At 38.1% G+C, this 25,952-nt stretch overlaps 1 protein-coding gene across 1 annotated transcript in view; it reads left to right on the forward strand.

The window, feature by feature from the left end:
• Ednra (endothelin receptor type A) overlaps positions 1 to 25,952 on the forward strand; it is a 60,919-nt gene that overhangs the window by 26,099 nt on the left and 8,868 nt on the right. The window contains exons 3-4 of the mRNA XM_047566535.1: positions 11,386 to 11,513; positions 22,514 to 22,712. Coding sequence (XP_047422491.1) covers positions 11,386 to 11,513; positions 22,514 to 22,712 — 327 coding nt within the window. The remainder of the gene's footprint in view (positions 1 to 11,385; positions 11,514 to 22,513; positions 22,713 to 25,952) is intronic.

Below are 25,952 nucleotides of genomic sequence, written 5' to 3' on the forward strand. Positions count from 1 at the left end.
TGCCTCTCTCCTTAATCCTAACCCCAAACCTAACCCTAACCCTAATGCATAATTCTTTTGAGATAGGAAAAAAGGCGAAAAAAGACTAAAATGCTCATTGATGGAAAGAATAAAAAAGAAACTGAGGACTGGGCGTGGAAGCACAGACCTGTAATCCCGGCGACTCTGGAGACTGAGGCAATTAGATTACAAGTCAGAGGCCAGCCTCAGCAATTTAGCAAAGCCCTAAGTAACTTAGCAAGACCCTGTCTCCAAATAAAAAATAAAGGGCAGGATGTGGCTCAGTGGTAAAAAGCCTTTGGGTTCATCCCTGGCACCAAAAATAAATTTTAAAAATGAGAAAAGAAAATTAGTCATAAAGAATGGGAGAAAGCCTAGTGGTTAGATTGGGTTAAAGATAGATGGAGTTAATGGTTTCAGAGGAACTGGTTACATAAACTGGAATTCTGATAAGCAATCATACAGTTTAAGAACCGTCAGAGTTTAGAGATGATCATGTTCTAGCCCCATCATTGCTCAACTGACAGAGGAGGGAACCAAGGCTCTAAGATTTTTGACAGGTTAGGACAGGAAGCCAGATTTTCTAACTACCCTTCCAGAATGTTCCATCCTCCCATCTCAATACTAAATGGAACTTTTGTGGTTTTAATATTCTCTACACCACATGTAACATTTCTGTAGAAGACAGCCAGGCGTCTAAAACTTTAATGAGGGACTTGTTAAAATGCACGTCATTCTTGCGTGCAATGTCATAACATCACCAGTAACTTAGATTAGACATCTTGAGTTTGTCTATTTCAGCTGATGCCTCTGCTGTTACAAATCATGAAGTTTTATTCTCTGATTAATTTCTGTCATTGAATATTCAAAATCACCTCCATCTTCTTTACTGTCACATGTCAACTACAGCATCAATTGAATTGTTCCCCCAAAACACACATATGGTAACATTTTCTTCACGCTGCATACCGTATCTTTAGGGGCTGCTCTGTTTCCATTCACACACAGGATAATTGTGACCACATGACACACTTTACAATAAAGAACTAACTCAAATTCTTAAGAATTTATACATTAAATCAATAAATAAGCTGCATATTCTCAAACAAACCATCGTTTTTCCTTTTCCATTTTCATCAGTGATGTTTTGAAGGGTTACTTACTTAAATCTGCATGTGGGGAATCTCTACTTACTTGTTTTGTTTTATTCTGCTTTCTTTTTTCCTGTTGTTTTTTGTTGTTTTATTTTGGTTTGGTTTCTTTTAAATAAGACCAAGTATGTCCTACTGTAGAGACTGATGATTAAAATACACTATAACATTTTTCCATTAAGTTTTACGCTTTATTATATGTCCTGGTGAGAACACTCATTTTTTATAATTAACTCTGTTGGCTCTTTGTTATTATAAAATGTAAGAATTATTTCAAGACATATGTATGAAATCTTTACCCCATTCAGGAAAAGCCAGGGTTCCTGTTTCCAACATAACTCTTCTTTCTGTTATGAACTTAACCTTTAAGTATTGACACATGCATTTGGCACTAATGTGTGTGATTTCATTATTAAGGATGTCTAATTTTTTTGCTTTAAAATTTAATTTTCTCCATCCAATGATCCTTTGGTTTTATGCTTGCAAAATAAGTAGAAGTCATAAGTCTTTTGTTCCTAGATTTAGATCCTTACAGTGAACAGTTATTAAAAAGAGATATTTTGCCTGATTCCCAGTCTTCAGGTTACTGAGACTCCCAGGAAGAAAAGCCCATGTCTTGAGTGAACATTCTCTCCTTTAAGAAAAAAAAATCCTTCTGGAATTCTTGGCATTAAAAAATTTCTCGGGGCTAGGGATATAGCTCAGTTGGTAGAGTGCTTGCCTTGCATGCACAAGGCCCTGGGTTCAATCCCCAACAGCACCCAAAAAAAGAAAAAAAAAAATTCTCTCTCCTGTTCTCTCTCTCCTGTGCGCTCTCGCTCTCTCTCTCTCTCTCTCTCCTCTCCCTCTTTTTCCCACCTACTGGTTATTAGCATCTATGTATTCCACATCTAGAAAGCTAAGACCTCAGCAAAAACTAAAACAACAAATATTCAATAGTGTAAGATATGTTGCAAGTAATAGCAACAATTCTGTCTTCCAGTGTAACTGCAGAGGAGCAAGAAGCAGATCCTAAGAATGCATCTCTTATAAGAACTAACATTTATGATTCTTCCATGGGCCAGGCCCCATCCTGAGTACTTTGAATGCATTAATTCATTCAATACTCACATCAGCCATATGGCATGGGTACTCTTCTTACCTGCAGTTTTCATTGAGAAATAATTAGCATGTCTAAATCATTCCAGGGACAAACAGCCAAGTTCCTGAGCCTGTTCCTGTCATCCTCATCCCACATCACCTTCTCCTTCTGTTAAACAATCTCAAAATATTGCTTAGAGCTTCCTTAGGAGCCTTTATTGCTGCTCTTCTCCTAGGGAGTGAACTCCTTGAGAATGGGGTCTTCTGTACTTGTGAGGCCCACCACCACCCTGCACCTGGTGACCTGGATGACCCTCCTTCATTATTTGCTACAGTTCGGATCTTAAGTGTTCCCCAAAGGCCTGTGTGCTAAAGGCTTGGTCCCCAGTCTGGGGCATTATTGGGAGATGGGGGAACCTTTAAGAGGAGGGGCCTAGTGGAAGGAACTTAGGTAACTGGGGGCATGTCCATAAAAAGTATTGGTGGTACCTTGGCTCCTCCTCTTCCTTTCCCTCTGCTTCCTGACCACCATGAGGTATGCAGTGTGCTCTACCACACATGATATGCTGCTTCTCCACAGCCCCAGAGGCAACAGAGCAAAAAGACAGTGGACTGAAGCCATGAACCAAAATAAACTTCTTCCTCTTTATAGTCTGATTTTTCTCAAGTATTTTGTCACAGTGATGGAAAACTGACAAACACATCATCTCAGAGGAAAATGGAGACCAAAAGCAGAGATGGGCAACCATAGGCCATCAGTGGTTAGGGCTCACATTTCTGGAACCTTTCTGTGCTAAGCCCTTTAGAGAAATTGACTCTTCTGTTGCCCACAGTTATCCTCTGAGGCAACTACCATAACTCATGATTTAACAGAGAACACTGAGAAGCAGAGAAGTGAACCAGCATGCCAAGCTCAGATGGCATAGCTCAGATTCAATCCAATCCAAGGAACATAGCTTCAGGCCCATGCTCTTAACTGCTATGCCAAGTCCCTGGTTTTAATTAAAAGGAGGGCTTCTCCATCCCCTAAGTCATGAAGGGCGCCCAGAGCCAGTCAGGAACACTTCTGGGGCTACTGCTGTGATCTGTATTTGTCATACACTCCAAATTCTTGGCCTATTCAGAATTCAAAAGTCTGACCACATAGAAAGCTATGGATAGTGTAGAAGTCACAGTTTTTATTACATTTGTATGAAAGTTTTGCCTCAATCCTGAAGTAATTAAAGCATAATGGAAGAGAAAGAAAACATTCTCAGTCATGCAAAGTGATTCATTTTCTAGTATCTGATTTGAAATTTGCAATAGCCAGAGAGCATGTACTCAGTAAATATTGCCCTGGGCATCGTAGGAAGATGGTTTTGTTTACTGCTGATTCAATTTCTACATCCCAGCCCCTCTCCCAGAAAGAGAGAAAACACCAGAACCTCACTTCTTGAAGACCCTTACCTGGTCAGTCATGTCCAATTCAAGTTACGCTACAATAGTTCACTTTGGAAGAAAAATAACATTTTATTATTAATTTTGAAGTTTTCTGCTTTTACAAACTGTATTCATAAATCCCTCATGCCTGTCCAGGATGGGAGGGGTGAGATGAAAGGGAAGAGGAGATACCCACAGCCTCACCAGTGGGCGTAGAGGGAAAATCAGCTGGAAGGAAAGTGTGCTACTAGTTTTATTTGTACTATTCCAAGATGCCATGACAATAACAAAAATAATACCCAAGTAATGGGAGTAAGTAGCAGAGGATATTAACATCTGGAGTAGATAAAGAGGGGTAAATTTGTTTCTATTAACCTTTTCTTTCATTAAGTCATACATAAATGGTGTATTTTATGATTACACATTTTAGCAATTCCAAATAACTAACATTGGCGTGATATATGCACAGTTTTCAGAATTTTTTAATTTGCTGGTCCTGCTTGAGACTGCAAATGGGCACCATACCATGGTGACAGGTCTGAGAATCAACCCCTCTTGGCTAATACAGAAGCAGAGGCTTATAGTGGGTTAGTGGCTTACCCAAGGTCACAGAGCAACAGGTAAACATTGCACCTAGGTCTCTGGAGTTTGCAACCTATCCTGGATATAGGGAAAGAACAAGTAGTGTCATGACGCTGAGGCCTGGGACATTAAAGTGCCTGATATTGGACTATAACTTTATCTACTGATGCCTTTAGAGATTACTGGAGAGTGAGGGAAATGAATGCAAGATACCTGCCCCCAAACTATTAAAATTATTTCTTTCACCAGGCATGGTGGCACATGTCTGTAATCCTAGCAGCTTGGGAGGCTGAAGCAGGAGGATTGAGAGTTCAAAGCCAGCCTTAGCAACTTAGCCAGGCCCTGAGCAACTCAGTGAGACCCTGTCTCTAAAAAAAGATAAAAAAGGGTTGGGGATGTGACTCAGTGCTTAAGTGTCCCTGGGTTCAATCCCCAGGACCAAAGATAAGCAAAATAAATTCTTTCTTTCTTATGACCATATTGTATACTTTTTTCCTATTTGTCCTGTACAATCTGGTTCTCAGCTACCATTTTTTGCTGATCATGATGCCTCTGGAGAAGTGATTCCCACTGCATGGTTGGTGGACCAAAAGCATCAGCACTACCTGGGAACTTGCTAGAAACGCACATCCGCAGGTCCTACCCAGACCTCCTGAATCAGAAATTCTGGGGATGAAGTTGAGCAATCTGTGCTTCCAGGAGCCCTCCAGGTGACTCTGCTATTGCTCAGTCTGGAGAACCTCTTTCCTCCAGAGCATGACTGTCAACCTTGGCTGCACATTGTCACCTGGGCGGATTTAGAAATTGCTGATGCTGGTGTCCCAAGTCTTTGGAACACAAATTTAGTTTAATTGATCAAGAATGGGGTTTTCCAAAATCTCAGAACCGATTAACAGTTGGGGTCGAATGGTTATTTGTTGGTACTGCAAGATGTTCTGTGGTACCCCTAGCCTCTGGACCCCAGACGACAGAGTACACTTCCCAATTGTAAGAAACAAAAGTATATCAGACACTGTCACGTGTCTCTTGGGGCAAAATTACCCAGGGTTAATGGCCCAGGTACCATCCTAAGAGCTCCCTAAATAATTCTTATATATATCCAAGACTGATAACTAGTACTCTGGAGGGTTCCCGCTGGGGAGCGCCTTGAATGTGCAAGTAGACCAAAGAACAATGGTAAGCTTTAATGCCTGGGGTAAAGTTAAAATAAATCAACCCGTGGCGAGGATTCAGGCAGCTTGCCTGTGTGAGAACATGATCTTTAGGGCATGAATTTCATATCAACTACTCGACTCCATGCATTTTGGCTTACTCTCTTCTTGTCAGGTATGTCCCAGAAAACTGGCACCATCAGGTATGCCACACATTTCTGAAAGGCCCCAATCAAGTGAGCTAGTACTCAATATGGGGGTGGATGTAAATGCTGCCTCTGGACTAGCCAATTCTAAACACAGGGTGCTCCTCGGTGTGTCATGTATTATAAGTCCTGAAGTAAATCTGTTTCTCTGACAGGTTAAAAAAAGCAGCCTGTCAATTTTCTGATGTTGATTTTTGACACAATCCAAATCAGCCATGTGAATATAGAATTTCTACCTTCATTTGTGCCATCTTAGGAGTGCTTTAGTCTTTAGGTGGTGATCAGAGACTCCAAGTATATTTCAACTGCAGAGAAATCCCCGTGGCTGGAACAGAGTCAAGTGTCCTCGGTATGCTCAGCAGGTTGCCACCATTATCTCTGAGGCCTTCGGGGGTGCTTCCCTGTGATCCACCTAAGAAGGCGAGAGCATGGTGCTCAGTTAGACCACAGTATGTGTATCACCTCAATTTGTGAGTCAGAATCATCCATTTATTTAACACCTACTGTGTACAACATATTACATGATGTTCTTGGAAAGACACGAGAGTTACAAAGCAAAGACTCTTTCATAGCAAAAATAAGCCATGACTACTCCAGAATAACCAGAATAACGGATTTGACTTCACAGTCAAGGTTATTCTTTCATTAAATTGTTAATAATGAAATTAACTAGTTGTTTTGCCATGGTCTAGACATTATCCCAAATAGTAGCTTATGAATTCATATCCTAATTGTTTCATCAATGCACTTTTAAAAATTGAAACTTTTCAATTTGGCAGTACTGCTTCCCATAAAATTACTCTAAGAAAAAAACATCGTGACTGTTAAAAAGTATTATTTCCATAAGTTCCCACTTGTTTTAAAAAATGCGTATGCTTTTGTATACATAGGAAGTTTTCTGAAAGAAAACAATTGGCAATTAATAGTGGTTACCATGAGGCAGTAAGTTAGAGGCCTTAATAGGGAGATATGCTTTTCACTATATAAATTTTTATACAGCTTAATTTTTACCATTTTAAATATTTTCAATCTTAAGTGCTGGTAATAACAAAGTATGCATTCCAGTAGTCTTCAGAAGCTCCAAATGCCTTTTCTAATCAAGAGAAAAACAGGGGAGCTACACCATTGGCCTCCTTCTTTTATATTTGTGTTATTACTGAAAGAGAGTGGGCTGAAAAGAGACTTCAAATGTAAGATTGCTCCAACACTGGTTCCATAAAAGAGATTAACAAGCACACCTTACTTGAGATTGGTCTAGTTAAACAGGGTGTGTTAGCTTTCCATTATTGTAACAAAATGCCTGAGATAATCAACGTAACAAAAGGAGAAGTTGCCAGGTGTGATGGCACACACCTGGAAGTAGGATTCCAAAGGCAAAGTAAGCCTGGGCTGTCTCAAAATTTAAAGAAAGACCCTGTCTCAAAATTTAAAAGGGTTAATGCTCAGTGGTAGAGCATTCTTGGGTTTAATCCTCAGTACCCCACTCCCCCCACCACACACACACAAAAGGAAAGGTTTGTTTTGACTTACAGTTCTAGAGGTTGTCCATGATCAGCTGGCCCTGTTGCTTTTGAGCCTGTGGCAAGGCAGCACATTGTGGTGGGAATACATGGCAGAAGAAACTTGGTGACAGTGGACAAGCATATGGAAAGGAGAAGAGGAAGGCCCAGGGTCCTGTACCCCCTCCAAGGGCACATCCCCAGTGATTTGACTTCTTCCACTCAGTCCTGCCTCCTAAAGTTTCCGCCACCTTCCAACAAGGCCATGGTCTGAGGACCAAGCTTCAGCACATAGGCTTTTAGAGGAACACTAACAATTCAAACTATGGCAGAGGGTCGTGTTGGGGAAACTGCATTTAACCAGAGAGGAGCTCCCTGCTTAAGCAGGCAGAGAGAGGAAAAGTGTCGCCTAGAGGCCGGGGCCATCTTCTCCTGGCAGAACTGTTATTATGCATTTAGAGTGGTATGGATTTAAGGTAGGGAAGTGCAGTACGACTTCACCTAAAAAGTCCCTCCAGTGATTTATTTCATATGCTGTTTAATTCCCAAGGAGAGTCAATGCTCACTCCTAGAAAAATAGAAATAACACTCCCCCCACCACCACACCCATTTCATCAAAGAAAGACAGTTCCTCCAGCGTTTTGCAGCTCCCCAGTTCCCTGATGTGCTTTTCTTAGTTCCATTTACACCAAACCCCAATCTAAATATAGTTAAAAGTTAAAAGAAACATGAAAAAGAACTTTAATTGAGGTTGGAAGAATCTGAAACAATCCATGTGCAGGTTTGGGTTTTAGGGATCATTTTCCTACCACCTGTCTCTTAGACCTTCACAGGTTTCAGGGTCTCCCTATTAAGAAAGGCATGTAAATCAAAACCACCCTAAGATTCCATCTCACCCCAATTAGAATGGCAATTATCAAGAACACAAGCAACAATAGGTGTTGGCGAGGATGTGGGGAAAAAGGTACACTCATACATTGCTGGTGGGGCTGCAAATTAGTGCAGCCACTCTGGAAAGCAGTGTGGAGATTCCTCAGAAAGCTTGGAATGGAACCACCATTTGACCCAGCTATCCCACTCCTTGGCCTATACCCAAAGGACTTAAAATCAGCATACTACAGAGATACAGCCACAACAATTTTCATAGCCACTCAATTCACAATAGCCAGATTGTGGAACCAAACTAGATGCCCTTCAATTGATGAATGGATAAAGAAACTGTGGTATACATATATGTAAAATGGAATATTACTCAGCCATAAAAAATAATAAAATTATGGCATTTGCAGGCAAATGGATGAAATTGGAGAATATCATGCTAAGTGAGATAAGCCAATCTCAAAAAACCAAAGGAAGAATGATCTCGCTGATAAGTGGATGATGATACATAATGGGGCGTGGGAGGGGTTAGTTTTAGGGTTAGAGTTAGGGTTAGGGAGGGGGGCAAGAATGGGGGAAGGAAGGACTGTATAGAGGGAAAAGAGGGATGGGAGGGGTGGGGGGAAGGGAAAAAATAACAGAATGAATCAACCAACATTACCCTATGTAAATTTATGATTACACAAATGGTATGCCTTTACTCCATGTACAAACAGAGAAACAACATGTATCCCATTTGTTTACAGTAAAAAAAAAAAAAAGAAACTGTGGCATACATATATGTAAAATGGAATATTACTCAGTCATAAAAATAATAAAATTATGGCATTTGCAGGCAAATGGATGAAATTGGAGAATATCATGTTAAGTGAGATAAGCCAATCTCAAAAAACCAAAGGGCAATTGATCTCGCTGATAAGTGGATGATGACACATAATGGAGGGTGGGAGGGGGGCAAGAATGGAGGAAGGAGGGGCTGTATAGAAGGATAAGAGGGGTGGGAGGGGTGGGGGGGAGAGAAAAATAACAGAATGAATCAAAAACTATTACCCTAGGTAAATGTATGATTACACAAATGGTATGCCTCTATTTCATGTACAAACAGAGAAACAAGATATATCCCATTTGTTTACAATAAAAATGAATTAAAAAAAAAAAAAAGAAAGGCATGTCCTTGGGCTGGGGTTGTGGCTCATTGGTAAGCACTTTCCTTGCACGTGGGGGGCACTGGGTTTATCCTCAGCACCACATAAAAATAAGTAAATAAAATAAAAGTTACTGTGTTCATGTACAACCAAAAAAAAAAACAATAAAAGAAAAACACGATGACTCAAAATACAGTCTGTAAAAAATTAAAAACTAAATAAAAAAAATTATTTAAAAAAAAATTCCCTTTGCCCATACTGTTTGTGGAATTGATAACTGTTTAATACTGAGATGTTTCACAGTATCACAAAAGCCTTAAGTAAAAACTGTTTTTACTGCCTTAAAAAAAAAAAAAAAAACACATCCTTTTTTCTTTTCTCTCATTATTGGATGTGTGAATTGAGAAATCCATCCATGTGAATTTCAGGATCCTCTTAGCCTCTGGAAGTGAGCCAACAGTACCATTTCAATTATTCTAACACATTCCCCATAACAATTCCTACACATTCTAATTACATTTCTGTGGTCTTCAGTGAAGAATTATAATTCTGGGCCAAAACACTAAACTCTTATTCTGTTTTAAAAAATGTCATTTTTTCAAGTTTTCTTGTCTTTATAGGGGTGATTCATCCCAGAAACTGTGTGTTGTTTCTTTACTTGCACCAGACGTTAGTAACCAGCAGTCACCAATGGTACAAATGTTTATTAACTTCATGAAAACCATCAGAAGTCAGGGTAGTGTTTCTGTAAAGAGCCTGGTAGTTGTCCTTGGACAAAAGCTTACGTGGAAATTCTGAGAATACACCAGCTGAGACCAGTTATAGTGACATGAGGAAGAGACCAGAAACCATTGAAAGAGAAGTTTTTTTTTAGAAAAATATTCAAAAGAAAGGGAAAACTTTTGGAAAACCAAAAAGGGAACATCTCTGAAACTAAGTCGTTAGCCATAATAACAGAATTATAGAAAGCCCTATGCTACTAAATTCTCAAAATGCCTCAGATTGTGATTTCGTATCTGTGGACTACCGGTTTTTCAACGTCTTTCAATGGGCTCATGTCAATGACCACACTGACCATGAAATTAAACCTCACATACTCTTTCAGAAATGGTAGAACAGAAATTCAAGCTCAACTTAGAGTTACTGTGGCAAAAGTACTTTGCAAGTAAAGGATTGTTTGTCAAGTTAGTAGAACACTCTTTCCTACTGTAGTTTAAATGCTGAGTCACTGAGCAAAAAGCAGAAAGGAAATCAACACCATTTTTACCTTTGAAAAGTCATATGTTCAACAGGGATGTCCCTCCTCCTTTCAGGTAACAGAAATTATTTAAACCCATGTTCCTAGTATAATATCTAATTAGATAAATAGCAGCAAGTCACAGAGGACAGTTGGTTAGCTACTATGTTCCTGTTACCCCAGCTACTAGAGAGTGACACCCTTGCCTTGGGACTAAGATTTTAAATTGTCAACGTGAAAGAGTAGATTTTCCTGTAAACAAATCACAGTAACCACATATTCCTGTATAAGGAGAAATTTGATCCTAAATAGAGAGCCACTTGGGTCACATTTATGAAGCAGTCATCCCCTTACGTACAGATGGGAAGTTAAGTTTTGGTGCTTACCAGCTGGCAAAATCACCATGTCCAAAGTCACTTCATATTCCCAATATTTTTCCAGTATTTTTCCTAACCCGTCGTTTTTGCTTTGGCTATTTGTCAGGAGATAATATCTTCCAGTGCCACTCATTGAAATAATTTGTTTTCCTTGTGGTTTAATAAGGTTCCATAAGAGACTCCTGCCAGCTTCTGTCAGTTAAACTGTTACCTAAAACACCAAAGTTTTGCTACTTTTTGAAAGTAGACAGCATGATTCCTTCATCTGAGAGCAAAGGTTTTTCTCTTTTGTTATTACATTCTATTACCTATAAGGAACACAATGTATTTAATATATAATACATATTTTATATCATATATTACTCTTGCATATATTATTTATTAGGTATATTTTTATATATTTATATTTAAGATTTATTAATAATTATAATATATGTTAACATATTATAGTCTCTCTATCTTTCCAGATCAGAAATTGCTGGGTCTTTAAAACACAGAAGAAAAAATAATGCTAGTGATACTCTCTATTTCTATCGTGTTAGCCGGAAAGTAAAATAAGGAATAAAATTTAGAAGTTGGTACATGTAATTAGAAATATAAGTGCCCACGTATTCTGTGCCAGCTCTGCCACTTCTAATTCCCACGTCTCCTCTTTTCAGCTGTTGGCTGGGCGCTGGCCTTTCGACCACAATGACTTCGGCGTCTTTCTTTGCAAGCTGTTCCCCTTCTTGCAGAAGTCCTCCGTGGGGATCACTGTCCTCAATCTCTGCGCTCTCAGTGTGGACAGGTAACATGGTCTTTCCTTCTGTTCTTCGGCTGGGTTTAGGAGGGCATTTTTCTCAAAAAGAAAAGCCAAGGGAGTTGGTGTCCAGAAGAGCTGTTTACTCATTTCAAATAAATTAAAATGTTAACAATCTTTCCTCTGCTGTTTAGAATTGCTTCACACATTTGCTGGTTATTAGCCGTCTTTGGCTCAGGCAAAAAGTACTTAGAGCATTTTGCCAACAATATGCAGTTGACGTCCTTAAGGCAGCAACAACAACAAAAAAGTATATGTTATGGAATAAAGTTTGTGAAAAAGCGATTCCCTAGGATATGTTAATTCATTTTAAACTAGTGATTTTATTATTATAAAAACAAAGATACTTTTATTTTATTTGCAATGATTGATTGCTTGAACTAAGTGGTAAATATACAATACTGTTATATTATTCTTCTCCGTGCTCTTTTTGAATGCCTAAAATGTTTCATAATTTAAAAAAGAAAACACCAATAGCAGTATTCCTTTATCCAAACAAAAAATTCATCAAGCATCTCTGAGTCTTTTCAGAATCCTTATACATGGCCCCTAAGAGTTTTTTAAAGAGACCCTTCTGAATTCTGAGAACTTCCAAAACCTTCAAATTTTCACAGGAGGAATTGTAAAACAGTGAAGTTAGAAATTCCATAACATATTCCATAGAACTCTTTTATACTTAATATAATGTTAATACAATATGTATAATGTCCTATTTAATTGGTTTACACATACAACTAGCCATATATACAATTTAGAAGAGATTTCAATTTTTTCCAACTGATATCCCTGACAAGCACTTTATCAGACAACCAGAGTCCCATCACAATAGAAATAAAAAGTCTGCTCTCTTAAAGAACATTCAGATGTTTACAGAGATATTGTCATTCATCCTTTATAATTAATTTTAGAACCAAAATTATAGTTAAAATGTAAAATTATTCATTCCATTGGTAGTTAAAATTATTATGGTGTTCTGTTTATTATTTTTATAATTATAATAACTGAAACAAAATAATAAGATGTTTAGTATTTTTCATTCATTTGTTATAATTAAAATGCACCAAAAAAATTCCACTAGTAGTTTAAAATGCATTAGTACTATACAGAAAAATATTCCCACTGAAATAGTTAAACCCAAAGATGGAGAGAGACTTTCATTACCAGTAAGAATTGCAGTGATTTGTGGGAAAACCTGAGGTGCATATCAGATATTAAGGCTACTGAAGACTAAGATATAGTTTCCACTGACTAAATAGTAGATTTGGCACTTGTGACCATTTCCCTAAAAACGTACTGATGTCCTGCATTTGATTCACTAATAAATTTTCACTCTGATATTCCCATCCCAACATCATTTCTTTTTTCACCTTAAATATATTATTATCAAGTGTTGGTGTTACAGTTGTGTGGATAGATGCCTTCCAAAGTATTCTATTACCTAAAAATCAAAGGCTTTAAATTATATCCATTACATTGCTAGCACAAGTAAAATTTTCCTGTATTTATCAAGGTGCAAATTTAGAAATGGATTCCCATTACAATATCCAATTTAAGTTTTTAATATAACTCTAAAAGCCATGTGGGAAAAAGAAGTGAGAAAATGATCATGACATTTGGCCAAAAGAACAATGTCTACACGTATGTTCTTCCCTTATAATACTGTTAAATATTATAGTGCTACAATATTTAAAACAATGCGGTATAGACATGCATATTATGAGAAAAATCAATGGGAAAACCAGAAATTGGTGTTAGAGTACACAGGAATATAATACGGGCTGAAGTCACTTTGAACATAATGGGGACAGGAAGGATTCTTTTACAAGTAGTGCTATTCAGTTTATTTCTGGCAAAAAATAAATAAATAAAAAGAAGCATACTAGTTTTACCTGGTGCTGTATATCAAGAATAATATTCACCACTTCTCAATATTCAATAATACTCAATAATTTCCATTTATTGAATATTAAATAGGAGGCCCTCCTAAAAATACTTAACAGAAATTATTTGATTAAACGGCGATACTTGCCATAGTTTTCCCCACTTTACAGATAGCAAAGCTGGGGTCAAAAGAAGTTAACCAAGTCCACATGGCTACTAAGCATTGACACCAGTCATCAAATGCAGGTAGTCTTTGTTCTCTCTGTTCGTATTTTTATAGCATCAAGGCATGTGTGGTTTTATTATTCATTTCATAAATGGTCTCAATTTGTTTTTTGGTTGCTTCTTATCCATGATGGGTGCAAATGATGTTCTCCATGCCTGCATTCTGCCAAGTGACCATTATACTCAAACATGCAAAAATTCAAACCATAAAGCAGTGGAAGAAAATAAATTAATGTCCTTTTGACCTCTGAACTTAAACAAATGGCAGAAATTCTGAATAAAATTACAAATGTATTTCAAGAGATGAAAATTTTAAAATCCAGGACATTCAAAAAATTCTAAAAAGAATGAATAGAGCAATAAGCTGGGGGAAATATTCATCACACCCCACCCTCCCCTGCCAGGTCCTGGGCTGGCTGGATCCTCAAACTTTTCTTCTGCTCCCTCTTTCTTCCTCGGGGAATCTCAGAGGATCTTCTTACTAAACTTCAACCAGCCTCAGTCGAAGTCCCACAGGTGTGGAGGGAGGACAACTAGGTCACCACACTGCCCGCTCTCCCCATGCCAGGTATGAAGGAGAATGGACGGTGTGTTCCATCACATCCACCCATTGTGTACCAAATGAAATGTGAGTCGTTCTTCATGAGGAAAAGGAAAATAATAGAATACCAGAAATTAAGACTTGGCCTGACATTTAGATCAAGGGGGTGGATCATTTTAAAATTCCAGTCCCACAGAAATCAGCCTTAATCCAGGAGGGTTTTCCCTGGTAATAAACTCATCATTTTTTGTTCTTTAGATCCATTCTTGACCCTTTTTAATGTTTCATCTGGCATTGACTCTAAGCTTTGGGACCTGTATGTAGACAATCTACTTGACATTTCTATTTCAAAAGCTTTCACGCTACAGAATGAATCATTCACACTTAACTCCTGAAGATAAGATACCATTTATTCTGAGTCTTTGATAGTCTACTAAAAAAAAAAGAAAATCACTTTCTTAAAAGAGTAAAAAGAGGGAAATTGGAACCTGTTACAAAACAATTTGCCATTTGTGAAATCCCTGCTTTCGTTGTCTGAGCTGAATCAAGTTATGGCCCAGGAAAAAAAGAGTTCCCATCATTTTATATGGTATTTTTAAAATATAATAATTATTTCTCATCTTCAGTTGTTTTGAGGGAAAATAGTGAAACTACATCTAAGTTCTAGAGAATTTCTTTCGTACTTCATTAATCACTCAATGATCACAGAATGCTGTAAGATCAAAGAAAAGTTCCAGCTTGCTCACTATCAGTTTTTAATCTGACTAAAATAAACAAGACAAAATGAGGAGAGGGGCAGGGGTGGGGGAAGGAAAGATGGTGGAGTGAGAGAGACATCATTACCCTATGTCCATGTATGATTACACGAATGGTGTGACTCTACATCGCATGATGAATAACCAGAGAAATGAAGTTGTACCCCATTTGTGTACAATGAATCAAAATGCAGTCTGTAAAAATAAAATACAATTAAATAAATAAATAAATAAGAGAAAGTACATGATCTGTACCAGAATGAATGAGCTTTCATTGTTCAACTATAAGCTTGTCTCAGTTTAACTTTTTTACTAATTCCTCCTCAAATTTATCTTTTATCTATTTACCTTTAATTTTACATTGTTAGTCTTTTCTGAAAAAGCAGAAATTTCAGAAAAGTGATGAAGAAATTTAGGAAGAAATTTTGACCCCTCTCCCGCTTTATCAGTAAAATAATTTTTTAATGCTAAGGCCGTATACTTCTAAGATGAATCAGTTTTCCCCTCCCAAACTATGAACAGTCAGCCATTATTAAAAATTAAAAATTGAAATTAAAATGGATTTTCTTGAATGCCATAAGTCACAAGTGTCAGGTTACTTGGAGTCTGCTAGGAAAGCTGGAAAGAGGGAGCCGGAGTGGGGGAGGGGCGTCGATCCTGTTCCTTGTGAAGTTAACAGTCACGTTAAAGTAGAAGATGATGACAGAGTCAGATCATAAAAAGGCCTGAGCACAGATCCAACTTGTAGTTAAAAGATGTCTGGGGAAGGAGGCTGTAAAAAGATAAAACTCTTTTAACAATGATTCCCGAGCAGGGTGTACTTAGATACCTGGAAAAGTTGCGAAGATCACTAATAAGGCAGCTTTGTTTTCTGTGCTTTTAATTCCAGCTTTGGAGTTTAAGACATAAACTTCAGTCCATCATTTCAAATAATTATTCAGTGGTCTCTAGGATATTCTCAAAGGATTATCCTAATTCAAGAAGCACCAAGGTGATTTTCTGGAAAACCTCATTTCTATTTAGATCGGTGGTTTCTTCTTATTCTCCTGGTGTTCTGCTTTCCTATTGCTGCATAACCAAAGTGAAGACATGAAAGAATTGGCAGAGCCCCAGAGAGAGGCCTTGGAACTGGACAGAGACAAAGTCAAACGCTGGTCAGGGTGACTTGGGATCTCATCTTAGGCCTATTCCCTGTTGCACATAGTTCTTCCTTTTTAAAATTTTATTCCATTGTCCAAATCAGGCAAATGGTTAATTTGCTACCCCATTTCTCTTTGATGACAAACTGCCCCCAAACTTAGCAGTTTAAAACAAACATTTTATCATATCTCACCATGTTATGGGTCAGGAATTTGAGCAAGTCTTCTGCTCTTTGTCACTTCAACTGGGGTTGCTGGTGGATTTCAGCCGGTGCTGAGCTTGGCTCCTGGGTCCAAGACTCACGTGTCTGGCACCCTGGCAGGGACAGCTGGAAGTCTGAGGTCGGCAGAGTTCATCTCCCTCTCCTATAGACTCAGGGCCTCTCAACATTTGGCTCCAGCAGGCTCAGGGTTCCAGTGTGAAACCTGCCACTCCTTTCAGAAGCCAGGCCTGGAACTGGTAAAGTACCCTTCTATCTGCTCAACTGAAGCAGACGCAGGCCAGCCCAATTTGAGAACTCAACTGAAGCACACCTGTAATCCCAGCGGCTCCGGAGACTGAGGCAGGATTGAGAATTCAAAGCCAGCCTCAGCAACGTAGCGAGGCCCTAAGCAATTCAGCAAGACCCTGTCTCTAAACTTAAAAAAAAAAAAAAACGTTGGGGATGTGGCTTAGTGGTTAAGTACCCCTGGGTTCAATCCCCAGTATCAGAAAAACCAAAAACTCAACGAAGAAGTGTTAAAGCATTTGCAACTTGTTTTCAATACAACACACCCGGTTTCTCTTGAAGATCCTGCCTGCTTATGAGATTCCTCAAAAGACAGGAATAGAACCACCATAACACCCAGGTATCCCACTCATTGGTATTTATGCAAAAGAACTCAAATCAGCATTCTATAGGGATACAGGCACATCGATGCTTATAGCAGCGCAATTCACAATAGCCAAGTTATGGAACCACTCCAGGTGCATATCAATAGACGGATGGACAAGGCAAATGTGGTATATATACACAAGGGTATTTTAATCAATCATTAAAAAAGAATGAAGTTATGGCATTTGCTGGTAAATGGATGGAACTGGAGAACATGACGCTAAGTGAAATAAGCCAGACTGAGAAAGTCAAGGGTCAAAGTTTTCTCTCATATGCAGAAGCTAGACCAAAATACAGGGGGAAAGTGGGGTGGTATTCCATGAAAACAGAAGGGAGATCAGTGGAGTAGAGTAAGAGATGGATGGGGGAGGAGGAGGAATAGGTAAAGGGAAGAACAGTAGAATGAAATTGACCAAATTATGCTATGTACATATATAAATATACCATAGTGAATTTCACCTTTATGTATATCTATAAAGCACCAATTTAAAAACAATAAATTAATAGAAGGAATACCAGTAGAATAGAGGAAAGTGAACAGGGGCAAGGAGGAGGGGAGGGGAAGAGGAAGTACTGGGGACTGAAGTGGAGCAAATTATATTCCATGCATGTAGGATTAGGTCACAATGAATCCCACTATTATGTAGAACCATAATGCCCTAATAAAAATATTTTTTAAAACTCAAGAAGTCCAAAGTTAAAAAAAAATTATTCTTTCTGCTAGTATTTTGACTCTAAACCTGGTATGATGATCAAGTTTGTCAGTCACATAAGAGAAAGAAATCATAACCAACCATTACAAATGGTCACTTGATATTAATTAGAGATGGGCAGAAGTAAAGATAGAAATGCCACTTTTATAAGAAAAGTGGAAAACAAAAAAATTGAAAACAAACTAATAAAATACTTTGCAAGCAAGCATTCATTCATAGGCACTTGTTAGAAACACTTTGAAAGTACCTGAGCTCATTTTTCATTCCCTTAACCCAGCAATTCCACTCAAAAAAATTCACCCAGGAAAGCACTCAGAGAAAAAAATCTGTATGTCTGAATATGTTTATAGACATGTTTTTCACAATCAAGAAACACTAGGGGTGATACAAACGTAGGAGAAAGTAAATTGTAAAAATATCTTGTTCTGGATATACATTAATTTGATAATTTGATTATGCCTAGAAACATGGGAGGGTATTTTTTCATTAAATAAAGTTAAAAATAAAATTGTAACTCATATTATTATAGTACATTTTCAAACTATGCCTTTGAGAATAGCAGTGGACAAGAAATAAGAAAAAAAAGATTTTGTTGAAGTGGTATCATTTGAGTTTTAGTTTTATTTTATAATATTTTAAATTTTTTTTCAATCATAAAGTTTTTAAATTGTAATGACTGTCTTAGACCATACCTCAATAAAGAAGCATTAAATGCCTCTGGCCTTGAAAACATGTTTTTAAAAATCTATTTATAGACACGCAGTAACAAACATCTTTACATAAATAAAACATATAATTTATCCTTTCATTTTGGCATAGCACGTGACAGGGAACAAGGTGATGTAATGGGAAAAGACTCCCCTGGGAACCAGCAGACCAGAGCCCTGGCCCGGCTCCTCTTGCTCACTGGAGACCAGGCAGAGGATGTGGTAACACGCCAGCCCTGCCGTTCCCCATGCTCAGGATCCCATCTCAACACACAGGGAAGAAAGATCAGCCCAAAGGTCCCCCCTCGTTTTCAGGTTATTTGATTCTGAGTTTCTAAAAGTGCTAACTTTTTATCTATTGCCTAATTCAGGTCTAACTTGGAAAATAAGAGTGTTTAGAATGTACAGCATTGCTGTTTGGGGACAATAGAGTAAGAAAAGTGCATGGTAAGAAGCAAACCATCACAACAAAAAGACACTCCACTCAGCAGGTATTTATTAGGTATCTGTAGTTCTAGGCTTTGGGACCAATCTACAGGATGCCTGCCCTCACAGAGCTTAGATTCTAAAGGGGACATTAGCATAGACAAAAAAACAAAATCGATTGATAAACCATTTGATTTTTCACGTGGTATTGAGTGCTATGGAGAAAAATAAATCAGAGTAAGCAAAAGAGGAGCTGGAAATTTTAAGTAGGGTGTCCAGAGAAGGTGTTCATAAAAAGATGTAATTGAGTTGAAGACCTAAAGGAAAAGAAGAAGCAGCTCCCATATGCCTTGAAGATACAACCAAAGGATAGGAAATCACTGGGAAGGTTTTGAGCAGACTGTGTCCTAATCCAACTTAACAGGCTCTTCCTTGCTGTGCCCAAGGTGGGCTGTGGCTGTGGCAAGTCAATGCAGATGCAGGAACCCTAGGTAGGAAACCATTGCCATAATCCAGGCAGAAAGATAACGGGTGAGATGCTGAGAAGCGGGTTCATTTGGATAGATCTTGAAGAAAAATGTTGCAAAGTTTGCAAAAGAATTGAAAGGAGTGAAGACAAATGCCAAGGTTTGGGGCCTAAGATGGTAAACACTGCAAGAAGGACAGGTTTGGGGGTAAAGTCTGGCTTGGGTATGTCTGAATGCCCATTAGGTGTCCCACTGGAACTCTCAATTTGTCAACTGGATATACAAGTCTAGGATTAGAGGTAAGTTCCAGGCTAGAGTTACAAATTTGGGAATTATCAGCATATAAATTGTTTAAATGATATTAAGTTCATGCGGCTGGATGAGACCACCGAGAAACAGAGTGTAAACAGGGAAAAGGTCCAAGGACTAAGCTCTGGGAGAAATCCAATGCTAAGAATTTGGGGACAGAACAGAGTCCAGCCACGGAAAGGGAAACGGGTGCCAGTACAGCAGGAGGAAAAGCAGGAGAGTATAGTGGGAGCCAAATGAAGAAAGCATTTCAAAGAGGAGGGGTTCCTTCCAGAATGTCTTTTTTTTCTTTTTTTTTTTTTTTTCTTTTTTCTTTTTGGTACTTAGATCTACCCTTGCAGATTTTCTGTGAAAACTGAAGATGTCATATATATATATATGTATATATATGACATATGATGTGATATAGATTATCAACTAAATTAAAGGCTGTTTGTAATCACACCTGGTAAGAACACAGCATATTTGTGTATGTATGTATTATGCCATTAGCTTCCAAATGGAAATCAGTTTTGGAACACATAGGATTTCATATTTTCTACACCATTCCCCACATCCATCATGGCAAATGATTGTTTCTACTTGTTCTTATGGTTGTCTTCTTCTTACCTCATGAAGACATTTTCAAAGTTAGTGTGATTACGAATGGAAAATATGCTAATTCTCCATGATATGAGTTAATAAATAACCAGACTGATTATGAAGCTTTTGGCAAACTAGACACTAAATATTACTTGTATATATATATAAATGTTGAACTTGCTTAGATTAAGCTGCATGGGTCAGCTCTCCATCACTGTTACAAAATACCTGAGATAAACAAATTATAAAGAGAAAAGATTTATTTAGGCTCACATTTGAGAGGTTTCCATCCTCTATTGGTTGGCCCTTTGCTTTGGGGGCTCATGGTGAGGCTGTGTACCATGGTGAGAGTTAGTGGCAGAGGAAAACCACTCACCTCGTGGAAGCTGGGAAGCAAAGAGAAAAAGAGAAAGGTACTGGCATTCCACAATTCTCTTAAATGACACACCCCCAGTGACCTCACTTCCTCCCACAAGGCCCCACCTCTTAAAGATTCCACTACCTCTCAATAGCACCACAGGCTGGTGACCAAACGTTTAGCACATGGACCTTTGGGGGACACTTTTCCAAGCCATAGCAGTGTATATACTATTCTGGGAACTCATGACATGTTATAAAATGACAATGGTCTGTGGACATATTCATCATAAGAACGTGTTGGCCACATTTACTTACTTAAACAACCTTCCATCCCAAACCCTGGCTCTCTTACTCTCTGAGGAGATAAGGTGTTTTATTCTAATCACCTAACTGAGCTTAGGGAAGGGGAGAAAAAAATAGATGGAACTCAGTTGACAGCCTCACAGTACAGACATCCCGTCTCCACTCCCTTTAGTTTTTCCTGGACATCAGGCTGCCAGTTCAATAAGGCAATAAAGAAAAGTAAATAGAACTAGAAGGCAAAACAAACAGCAAGAATTATCTCACTGGAAGTAACCATAAATTTTAAAGTGCAATCTTGGCTATATCGTAAAAGGATTTTCTTGGTCTGTTTGCATAGCTGTATTTTATTACATTCTGAACTATTCTGGACTTTTTCTGGAGATTTATATTGTATATCAATCTTATTTACCCTAAAAATCTTGTGCAATACATTTCTCCAGCAAATTGAATTGTATCCAAATCTATAGGTTCTAATCTCTAAGCGGTTCTGGTGAAGAACTAGGTAGTAAAATTAATTCCTCCAATTGTGTTTTCACAGCCATACTGAGATGGTGAACTAAATACTAGAGATAGGGTCACCTCTGGGTGGATATCGGTAGCACATATTGCCGTGGCTTTATTGCTTAATCTTCTACACTAAGTTGCATGTCTGGCAAACCCACATGCACCTGACTCCAGTGCCTTGATCTGTTTTACAGCCTCCTTCTGTCATTATCTAATGAAAACTGTAAAAGGAAAATGTTTCTTTTCCATTACAACAGCAACAAAAATTTCAAGAATGAAGCCACAAAAAGACCATGCCACATCACAGGTCTTAATAGCAAGTCTGAAAGTAGTTAGCATCAGACCATCATAGCAGGTCAAAGAGCAGAGTTTCAAAACCAGACTCTCTTTATACTTAACATTTAAATGTGATTACTATCAGAAAACCATGAAAATACAAAATAATTTCTTAATACCAGAGAATTTTTGATTAAAATAATTGTTTAATTACATTTATACCCTATGCTCTGTATGAATATTTTATTTCTGTTAGACTGTAAACCCTAAAGATTAGGAACAAAGATATTTTTAATTCAGTTTTATGTACTCTATCATAGGACTATAATGAGAGAGGTATAGTCATTCTTTGACATTTACTAGAAATACTCTTTACTAAGACTGCCTCCTGGTACAGTTATGATAACTATGATCATATTTTGAGGGTAGAAGAGGGAAAACATGCAATATCTATGGTCACTATTCTTTCAAGGATATTGAAACCCACGCCATGGATAATGTTTCAAGTTTTCTTTTTTAATATCTAAAGAGGAACAAGATCTTACTATAACAGGTACCACTGGCTTTCACTGCCCTTTGCTTCTGATCTCCGCCAGTTAGAACACACAGCGTGCCTACCTGTTGCTGCCACATTCTAGCCTCTATGGGGATCTCACTAGGATTCATCTATAGATCTCAGACTCCGGCCTAGTCCATAATTGGTTTCCAAATGGATCCACTGGAACTCTTAATGGCACCACTTGTTCTTCATGTCAAGACTCACAGAAAATTCCTAAAAAGTCACTGGCCAAAAGGAGGAGCTTTCCAGCATTTAAGATTTGTGTTTAATTGAAAAAAATTTAAATATCATAGCAAATTGATTTTAGCAACCCTTCTTTCTTTCTTCCTTCCCTCATCCCTACACCCCTTTTTTTCCCCCTTCCAGGTACAGAGCGGTTGCCTCCTGGAGTCGTGTTCAAGGAATTGGGATTCCCTTGATTACTGCCATTGAAATTGTCTCCATCTGGATCCTTTCCTTTATCCTGGCCATCCCTGAAGCCATAGGCTTTGTCATGGTGCCCTTTGAATACCGGGGTGAACAGCACAAAACTTGTATGCTCAATGCCACATCAAAGTTCATGGAGGTACTGATAGTTTTTATAGTTTACTGAGTTTGCTGAATTTTAAAATTTATCAAACTTAAAAAGAATTGACTGGGGTGGGGGGGGCTTTATACTTCATCATCTTAAAACTTGGCATCTCCACAATGCCAGTTGCCTTACTGTCAGTTCAGTCACACACCCTTCAGTTGCAGGAAAAGAGATGCTACACCAGTGTGTAGCTTCTTGAACAGAACAAATGTTTTGCTTCTCTCTCACACACTGTAGCACAACTGCAGGTATATCTCATTCCGTACCAAGCAACTGAGAATTCCAAAGCCCATTTACTAAGAAAGGGGAACTAGATTATTTTTTAATACTGGCTTACTAACTCAAAGTAGGGAGTATTACTTATATATATTTATATTAATGTGGATTCTGTCTGATATAGAAGTATAATAAAGTTGCAGAACTTTTTTATTTTTTAAATACCTTTTTAGTTGTCAGTGAACCTTTATTTTATTTATTTATATGCAGTGCTGAGAATCAAACCTGGTGCCTCACACATGCTAGGCAAGCACTCTACCACTGAGACCAAAACTTTTTTTTTTTCTGAATAAGTAGTAACAACTTTATTTTAACTCTACATGCTGAAATGCAAAAAATATTTTCAGCAACAAGATACAATAGTATCTTATCACTAACATCAACTGATTAAAAATGAGGCTGAAAGTCCAATAAGATTTTATACATTTGAATCTTGAAAGTCAATGTCCCTTTGAACTAATATTTGAATAATTTCAGCAGAACTGTATTTTCAAAATGAGACTTTTGTATCTTCGTTTTTAAAAACTGAATGCAAAATTAACCGGGTTACAGTATACAATGATAAACTCTAATAGCAGAAAATGATTTATAATGTAAGAATTCTTTTCAAACATAAAGTTCACATGCTATAAAGAAAAGACCCTGTGTGATTTCATTCCCAGGGAGAGGAAGTCTTGCATATCACAGAAAATGCTTGTTCAACTGGACCTAAAATTTACATCATTCCATGAACATTTAAATAAAGTAGAGCTCATAATCTGTATAAAAAAATGTTTGCAAAATACTCTTATGTGTGCTGAAAGTGCTCTTTGTAACCTGAGAACACTAAGACAAATCCATTCACCCATCCACCTCCTTTTGCAAGAATACATTGAATTAAAATTGCAGAACTTTTTTAAAAATCGTTTTAGTTTAACAAATTCAGTTTTTCTTCAGTACACCTGACCACATTAATATTTCTCTGAAAAGCTTAAGCACATGACTGAATGTATTGTTTAAAATGCATATTTCCTTTGCAAAACTAGTTACATGCAGACTAAGGAGAACCAAAAGGATAACTATTTCTCTTAAATCAGCATAATTTAGTGCTTTGATGTAAGCTTCATGCAGCTCAGATTCCACATTTAATCATTTACAGACATTTCAAGGTATGCTTTCCTAAGTTGGAAGATGCACAAAATCCGAAGTTTTTCAGTTGATCAGTTTTCCTGTTTGGAAATTCTTCTTTTAAAATTAAAAGTGCTCAGGAAAACTGCTAAACTGGAGACCTTAAAATTGAAGTCTGCTGTTTATCTGCTTTTTTTTTTTTTTTTAAATCAGGTCAGTTTTCACAATGAAAAACAAGACAGTAGGAGGTTATCAGAATTTGGCAGTGTGGATAAGTCATCTAGATATTCCAGAGGAAAGAAGCTCAGAGTAAGAAGGTGATAACTAATCACTAGAGCTGGACAAAATGAGGTGTTACTTCGTAAAGACTGAGTCTTCTGTAGAAGTCATCAAGCAAAGGGAAGCCGCCATACAGACAGGGGTGGCCTCAAGGTGGTTGCGGTAGGAACTGAGCTGATGGCATCTTAAGTTCATTCCAAGTCTCTGGAGTCTTATTCTTTTTTTTTCCAACTTTATTTCCCCTGTTTTTTTCACTCTTTCCACCTCAGTCTTGCTCTATCCTAGACTGACCTGAGGCCTCTTCCAATCCCTTGCTGATGATGTCACCTCAAATGAAATGTGTGACCCCATTCTCAATAGGATTGTGCCATGGGGGGGGCAGGGGAGCATCCCACCCCCTCAGGGGTCAGCTTCCAGACCCTGTGCAGCTGCAGACCTTGGGTTGTTCACACCCAGCCAACAACTCACCAGGAAGAAGGGGCTGGGGACTCAAAGGAGTGTTTGTGTTGCACTTCAAAACAAAAAAAGAGAGCCCTTCAGTTTAGGACTGAAGCCTTCTCTGATGTGGCAGATATAGGGAAAATCTGTATAGAAGCAGATTTGGGTAAACTAACCCCTTTGGGAGTTTGTACTTAACCAGGGTTCTTTGAACTTGGATGGAAAAGAAATTGTGCTTGTTTCCACTAACTTCTAACTGAAAGTTACCATTCGCTTCAATTATGAACGCGGGCAACAAACCACAATAGTATTTCAGAGTGCCATGACTTTCTCACTGAAAGAAATAGCAGACATTTTCTCACCGTGCCACACCTGTATCCTCTCAAAATATTCTTTATGCTCAACACTGCTTCAACATTCTGGTAGTTAGAGTCACCTGTAGGTTTGTTATTTAACTAGTTGATAAAAGCATGTATGTTGTATCAGAATTTTATCTTTAATACATTTATATCCATCTTGCCATGTAATTGGTTTCCATTGTATTTATACATATTTTAGTTGATGCATGTAGAGTATTGTTCTTAGCTGGGTACTGAGGCACACACCTGTAGTTCTAGTCACTTGGTTGGCTGATACAGGAGGAATCCAAGTTTGAGGTCAGCCTGGGCAGTTTTTTTGTTTTTGTTTTTTGGGGTTTTTTTTTGTTTTTTTGGTTTTTTTTTTTTTTTTTGCAGTGCTGGGGATTGAACCCAGGGCCTTGTGCATGCGAGGCAAGCACTCTACCAACTGAGCTATATCCCCAACCCAGCCTGGGCAGTTTTGAGACCCTGTCTCAAAATAAAATATAAAAAGGCTGGGGATATAGCTCAGTGGTAGAACACTCCTGGGTTCAATCCCTCCATATCAGAAAGGGACAGAGAGAGAGAGGAGAGAGAGAGAGAGAGAGAGAGAGAGAGAGAGAGAGAAAATATTGTTCTCCAAAGGGACTAGTATTCACCAGAATTCCAAAGGAGTCTGTGGTATAGAAATAGTTAAGAACTCCTGCCTGAACTTTTTGTGTTCAGGAACCATTTTTAGATTATTTTAATAGACATATCGTAAATGTAACCCACTGGGCTCATTTCTATATTCAGA

This window comes from Sciurus carolinensis, chromosome 10 (genome assembly GCF_902686445.1).
Source record: "Sciurus carolinensis chromosome 10, mSciCar1.2, whole genome shotgun sequence".
In the NCBI taxonomy this organism is placed as follows: domain Eukaryota; kingdom Metazoa; phylum Chordata; class Mammalia; order Rodentia; family Sciuridae; genus Sciurus; species Sciurus carolinensis.